The following is a 7,402-nucleotide window of genomic DNA, read 5'->3' as shown; positions in this document are numbered from 1 at the left end:
TGGGGGTGAAGAAACAGCATGTTACTGGAGAGTCCCAAACCTTTGCTTCCTCAGTGTCTACAGGTCTGGCACATGGAAAGCCCAGAGGCACTGAAGTATCCCACTCAAGCAGCCAAGTGTTAACAACCTCTTCAAAGTCTAATTTGCCTTTGATATAGACTTAATTGTTTGCGTCACCCACTGGGCTAGGGGGAGGGCTATAAAAGGGGCTGCAGCCATTGTCTGAGGCAGAAGAGAGCCCAGAAACAGCTCCCTCTCCCAGTCTTCCTAATTCAGCACGGTAGTCACAGCCTGTACATCATGCAGCTGGTGGCCAGCCTGGTGTCCGTTCTGCTGCTGGTGTGGAGCGTGAGAGCCACTGCACTGCCCGGAGAAGAGAGACTCGCATTACAGAACAGTAGGGTGAGTATAATGCACCCTGTGCAGGAGGCTGGGTGGGATGGGAGCATGCAGAAGCAAGCTGAAGCCAGGGGAGGGGTAAAAAGGGCAATTGGGCTTTACCTGATGTAAGCACTTCCACCTTTTTGTATTTCAAGGCACTACAGAGCTTCATGCACTGCTGAAGCAGGGGTTGTTACTACAGCTTACTAGCCAGTTTATTTAGGAAAGGTACCAGGGCAGACTTCAGAGATCTGTAAAAGTGAAGTCTAAACTAAGGAAAAACTGGCAAAGAGAACAGAGCAGAAAGGAGATGGAGAAGGAGAAAATAAGATTGCTGAAAGATCATGAGAGAATGAAGCGGAGTACTAGGGAGGGAGAGAAAAGATACATAATTGGTAAAATGATCAAGGGAGATGATATTTTAAATAGGACTCATGGGAAGGACAAATGTTTAAAAGATGGGTTCAGTAGGAAAGTAACAGAGGAATAATAAATGAAGTAATTATATCAGAATAAAATTGCTTTTTCCAGAGTAGTATTCACAATGGGAGTTATACCGACATAGTTCTGCTAGAATAATTACACTCTGAACCAGCACAGCTCTGTGCAGTGGCAGAACTTATTATAGCAATATAATTATCCTACCAACTGGCAAAACTCTAATGTTATAATAGCTACAGCACTATAATAACTTTGTTTTGCTGGACTATTTCCCTAAGAGGCCAAAGGGGTAGGAAACAATAGCATATCGTTATCACAAGCGAGTGCTCTGTGCTGCTTGCCCTTGCCCCGCAGTTTTCTCACCTGCTTGCTCCTTGCCATCCCTGAGGTTCCTCTGAGCTGTGTTCAGTCGCACTCTGCTGCTCCAGTTCACAGCTGTATCTGTAATACTGCTGTATTTTCAGTCCTCAATAGGAGCTACCCTGACAAGTGAAGGATCCCAATGTTGGTTTCAAAGGCACTAACTTCTCCTTTGTGTGTAACCATATCATTCTTTCTGTCTTAGCGCTGGCTCCAGCTCATGCATCAGTGTCTTGCTGCTTTAGGAGTGGTCTCACATCCCATTAACAACAAAACTGGCTGTAAGAAAGAAACATACAGGGTGAGGTGCTAGGGATAGCTTTCTGCTAGAGATCAGGGCTTCTGCAGCTGGCTGGGATTAACCCTTCTGGGGATAACTGTAAACTTTCAGCTGTACATTCTTACAGCAATGAATCCAGTGCTTAAAAAGTGAACTCTATCTGGAGGAAATGCTAGCTGCCAGGAAAAAAAGAAACAAGTTATATAGAACAAATCGGTAAGTAAGGCTCTGATAAAAAATGTATTCAAGTGTAATGACTCTGTCTTCTACAAGATTTCTTACAAAATAATGACTTCAGTATCTATCAAAATAGATATAATGATTCTCTTTAGAGCATTCTGCAAACTGATAAAAAATCTTAAATACCGTTGAAGCAATGTCTACAGTCACCACTGCAGACTGTAACTCAAACAAATGGTTTAAGTATGAAGAATATCAGAATTCTATGTATAAACTACCATGAAATGCATAACAGTGCAAAAGAAAGATCTGTACGTTCTGATGTGCTGGTGGAAGCAGTACAGGGAATTGAGTGCGTAGCTACCCAAAGGTGTGCCATAACCCATCAGTGCTAAGGTCTCCAGCTGCTTCCAAAGAGTCTTCATCTCATGCAACTCAAGAAAAGCAAAAAACAGAAAGGATGTTAGCAATGGATTGGTGTGGGGAAGAGCTGTCTCATTTCACTAACAGCCACAGCCGATCATGCATAAGGAATATCCTCTAACAGCCGGCTGAGCTCTGCCACCCCTGAGTCTGAAGCAGCTAGTTCATCTCCTGAGAGTTTTAGTATAACTACTTCATTTCTCTTCACTAAGGAGCTGAATCTTTAGCAGATGGCTTTTAACATCACAGGGCTCGTCTGTGGCTCTACTTGGAGCAGGTTATTTCAAAATATAGCACTTACAGCTAGGAAAGCAGCTTATGAGGAAGACATGACCCAGGAGACACATTTAGCTGAGTTCCCACGTCCCAGCCCATATCCCTAAGGTTCAAGACATTTCTGTACTTTCAGCACAGGACTAGGAACCCAGGATGGGCACAGACTGGCTTTTATCTTTTCTGCTGCTACAAACATAACATCTAATTTCTCTTTGTGTGGAAACAAGTTTAGTAATTAGTGCTAAGAAAATGCTTCAAAAATATCCGTAAACATTCTGTGAAGGAAACTCAATACAATTGCCACTGCCTGTGTTTGTCCACCTTATAAGCTCACCAAATGGTCCTTAGCAAATGCTGGTGCCAACAGAGAGCGTGGTTAGAGAGTACCTGACCCTCCCCTGTGTTACATTGAATTCTCAGCATTTTGTGGTGGGTTGTGGTCCCCAATGTGCTCAATTTAACACTGCTCAGTATTCTGTGCCTCTTCCCTGACCTTCCCAGAATGGATGCTGGACAGTCAGGACAGTGAAGGGAGCCTGGGCTTACTAGGAGAGAAGGCAGCTTGGCATTCACTGGAATTTAATTAGCACAGGCAGCAAGGGACTTTACAGCTAATTTGTGCCTATTTGTTAGCAGCTCCTTTCCAGTTACATCAACGTACATACGCCTTCCCTGGGTGAACTCTGCAAATTACCTGGGGGGTGTCTGCGCAAGGGCTGGGACCTCTGTCACCTTCCCCTCCTCTCTGCCCACAGGAGCAGACCAAACTGCGGAAAGATGCCATACTGAAGATGCTGGCGGGGCTGCTGGAGAGCGTGGACGTGGCCTCCCCGGACCTTGAAGAAGAGGGCAAGCTGGAGGAGGAGCGGGCAACGCTGGGGCGACTGGCCCAGCTCTCGCAGCGGGACCGCAAGGCCCCCTGTAAAAACTTCTTCTGGAAAACCTTCACCTCCTGCTAGTGCCACCCTGCCTGGCCCCGCTGGGCTCCCTGCCCACCTGTGAACACCCGTCCCATCCCCCGAGCTCCCTTCCTTTACTCCTGCACCCCTGAGAATAAAGCATGGCGCCTCGGGGACTCGTGTCTGCCTCTCTGCGCCCTGCTGGGGCTGGGGGGGCCATAGGAGGAGGCCGCCATTTTGGGAGGTGGCCGTGTGGGGAGGCGGCCATTTTGAAAGAGGGCTTCACAGCCATGATGGGGCTCAGGGTGGGTGGTGGGGCCGAGGCTCTTTCTCTCCCCAGTCCTTAAGGCTCCCACAGCTGCTTCCTCATCCTCCGAGGGACCAGGTGTGTGTGTGCAGCCCTGCTGTGGTGGGGTAAGGCCCAGGAAGTGGCTTTGCCCTGGCAGTGTATGGGCAGCAGCAGTGTGGGAGATGACTGAGCCCTCTGGGGGAGTCCCCAGTCAGGAAAAGGTGCCAGAAAGGGTGGTTTAAGCCTGGGTTTATAGGAGAGCAGCCCCTTTTTGCCCTTTTCTATACTGGCTGTAGTGGGGGGGGGATGCTCCCATCTTCATGGCAGCAGGGGGATGTGGCAGAGGGGTGTCTGGGGCTGTGGGAGGAGGGCCTGGCCCTGGCCTGCCTTTGGTGTGACACCAGGTTGTCTTGAGAGCAGCTCCCTGGTGCCCTTTGGCTGTAAGTGTGTCTGAAATGTTGGGCTCTGCATCTGAACTGGGCTGGAGTAATCCCATGAGCCAGGCTCGACTCTGGTTCTCTCACAGTTTCTTGGAGTCCTGTCACCTTGTCTTAAAAAAACTCACAAAACTCCACATTGCTGCTGCTCCTCTTCTTGGGTGCCCTTTGCTGTCTCCACAGCAGTAAGGACTGTGGCTTTGCTTCTTTTTGCTCACTGAGGAACTTGGTGAAGCTCCATTTTGGAATTGTACAGATTTTATAGGTAGATGTGTTTGAGGGATTTGTAGGAGGCGGCTGGGGTCCTGTTCTTGCATCTTTAGGTCTGATTTGCAGGAATACCTTGGGGCAGAGAGACACACAACATTCAGTTGCTCCATTTGCTTAAATGCTTAGTAGTAGCAGTTTGTGTTGGGGTGCTGTGTTGTATTTCTGGAAATGGTCACACAAAGAAGACAAGTTGCTGAGCCTGCCTGCATAGCCTGACTGGCCACTGGTGAGAAGTAGAAGGCAATTATTTGTAGTGGCTTGGTTTTGAGCCTTTACATTCTGTTTTTGGAGGCTGGCGACCACGAGGTCTCCCATCTCCAAGCAGCGTTTTGGATTAATCAGCAGCCAGCCTGTTTTCTTCCAGCTGAAGTAACACTTCAGACTCCCCCGCTCTCCCCGAATAATGAGTGATACAACCACTCCGGCACCCAGACGGCTGGCTTGCCTCTGCCACTTTGCTCTGTGTCAGGCTGCATTTTCACTGCCTCGTTTGCCATCGAAATTTCTGGCTGTGTCTCTCTGGCTTGCAGGAGGAGTTAGAGCCCTGTGGCTTGTTTTATTTTTCACTCCATAATGAAAAATAAGATCCTTGCTGGGGGAACTCAGTGACTCAGTGTATGGGTAATGGGATATGGAGCTTTCCAGCTGTGTTGCCTGGAGCACCCAGCTGGGATGCAGGAGACCTGGTTTTATGCCTTGCTTTGCTGCTAGCGTTCACATTTTATCATTACTCCCCTTTTAATACCTCAGTTTCCCTGTATTTACAATGGAGTGGTGATTTTGATCTCTCGGTATTATTTTTCTAAAGGTAGATGGATGAGAAGTTCCATGTAAGAGCCATTATTGTTAAGACCTCTGTTGCAGCATGAGACCAAACAAGATACTGGTATCTTGGAATTATTCTAGTAGGAGTTGCCTTATTGTCTACTGCTAAATCTCATCTGTGATACTAATGCTGAAGACTATGTATGGTGAAAAGGAGAAACCCCACAGCCCATGGAGATAGGGATTACCCCTAACAGAAACGGCTAGTTCAGCAAACTGCACTCTGTATTATTTAGTGGTTCCTGGAGGAGAGAGGAGTGAGGCTATTCTTGAGGTTGGAAGTCAAGCTGGAAGTTGAACTCTTCTTTCATCCCCGCAGATGGTTCCTGCTAATGCAGGCAGAGGCGCACTGGCTGAGCACCCAGCAGGAAGTCTGCACCACCAGTGCACGTGCTATGGACAGGGGCCAACACAGTTGAGCCAGCTTTTTTCATCAGTGCTGAAATCAGTGCTTGAGTTGGATGTGATTCTGCAGTTTCCTTGGTAAGTTGGTGTGCTGAGGCTGAAGTGATGCTAGATCCTGCCCAATGACAGCATCTAACATTAGGGGCTGTAGCGTGGTAAATCAGGTTCAGTGGGAGAGGCATAACTGAAGAGTTATAAATAATGTCATATAAGGGTGTTTTATTATTTAAACGTTTCACTAAATAACTGTGGGTCTTATAATAGTATATGTCAAGTAGAAGGGACTGTGTTTTTTTTTTATTTTGACTCAGTAGCCAACGTATTTTAAAATCACACCTCAGAATACTTGTGCGTGTGCACATGTATGAATGAGCAAATGAATAATGCCTATGCACTACCTCCAGATTAAAGAAAAAGAAAAGAACAAGTGAAAAAGACATGCTTTATTTTACTAGGAGGGAAGCTTTCAAAGTCAGTTGTATACATTGATCACCTAACTCAGTGCACGGTACGGTGGTAATCACTACACACACACACGCACACACCCCTCAAGCTATCTCATGCTTATGCATAAAGCTTCAAGCAAGTGAAGAAATTATTGCAGGGACAAGCTCAGCCGTGAAACTACAGTATATTCAGTAGCTAGACGTAACTCTGCATATTCTACCCTGTGATAAATATGAAGGAGACCAAGGTAGCTTGTTCCATGTTGAAAACAGAGTAAATCTCATGTACTCTGAGATCAAAATGTGTAGGTGGACAGATACCAGGGAGGAACTAGTCAGGTATTAATGTGATATTTAGTAGCTTCTCTGATGACTTGTTTGTATGTGCTTTTAATAGTAAAAATCACATTTTAATGTGTACTGTCAGATAAGCTAGTGGGGAATCAATACTTCACTGTTAATTTTCAGCCTGGGAAAAGGGAGGAAGTTTCAGTCTGACCAGACTTCACCAAGGTTCTGGCTGGCATCAGATAGCTTGCAAGTGGAATTAAATTTAGTGGGAACAGAAGTGTGCTGCATAGTCTGGTGGTTTTGTATCTGTCATTTTCAAAAAACGTGAGGCCTGTGAGGAGCCTTTAGTATCGGTAATAGTTACTGAAAGCTGAAGTTAAACCCAAAACTGCAGGAAGAATCTAGTATATGGTTGGCCAAGGTGTCTTAGATTATCTTCTTCAGCTCTGCTTAGAGGCATTAAATGTGGATTTGAAAAGTAGTGAGTCCACGTATTTTAAAAAATAAAAAATAAAACTCTGTTTTGAGCTTGATGGAATATAAAGGATCAGATACAAGCACTGGGCAAACTGGGAAAAGATCAGCTGGGTTTGTACTAAAGGGGTGTCCTTTCACCACTAAGGTGAGTGGATTCTGGTGCAGCCCTTGGCCATGGAGAATGATCCAGTGGCTAACAGACTGACACGAGGGGTGTTTTTGACAATCTCCATCTGATAAGTTGATTTTTTAGATAGCAACAAACGACAATATTTCTGTGACACAGAAGCACTGCTGTTCTCGTCTTGGCACTCTGGGCTAGATTTGCCTCACGCCTTGGGCTTGGTGCTGGGAGATAATGATCCAAGAGACCGTGCTCTCTGCCGTGTTCCAGCCATGATGCCACACGTAGCTCTGCTTGTGGCTCTGCTGCCTGTCCTGCCACAACTCAACTTGTGTTGAGTAGAAGTGTAACCCAGGTCAAATAAGGCCTTTGTTCACCGCCTATTTGTTAGTCACTGTAAATAGTTTGTTCAGTGACCTTGTTCTCTAAGCTCTGAAAGCCTCTCTTACTTGTGAAGTGGGCTTTGAAGATTTAGCTTCTGTTACTTCTCTGAGCTCCTGTATTCACACAACCCTCAGCAGCAGGCTGTAGATGCATTTTATATTCCACAAAGACTGTTCAGCGATAGAAGCTGTTACCTTGACCGTTCAGAGTGCAT

The 7,402-nt window shown here is 46.2% G+C and overlaps 1 protein-coding gene across 1 annotated transcript; it reads left to right on the top strand.

Moving 5' to 3' along the window:
• The first annotated feature begins 291 nt into the window (after nt 1-291).
• On the top strand, nt 292-3,383 carry LOC309886381 (somatostatin-2-like). The gene is made up of 2 exons (XM_082777220.1): nt 292-402; nt 3,097-3,383. The coding sequence occupies exons 1-2, from the start codon at nt 301-303 to the stop codon at nt 3,298-3,300; spliced, it is 306 nt and encodes a 101-aa protein (XP_082633346.1). The 5' UTR covers nt 292-300; the 3' UTR covers nt 3,301-3,383.
• Nucleotides 3,384-7,402: the final 4,019 nt, after the last annotated feature.

This window comes from Aythya marila (assembly GCF_965140915.1).
Source record: "Aythya marila genome assembly, chromosome: 21".
Taxonomy (NCBI): Eukaryota; Metazoa; Chordata; class Aves; order Anseriformes; family Anatidae; genus Aythya; species Aythya marila.
The sequence above is the reverse complement of the archived record's forward strand: the minus strand, read 5'-3'. Positions and strand labels throughout refer to the sequence as shown.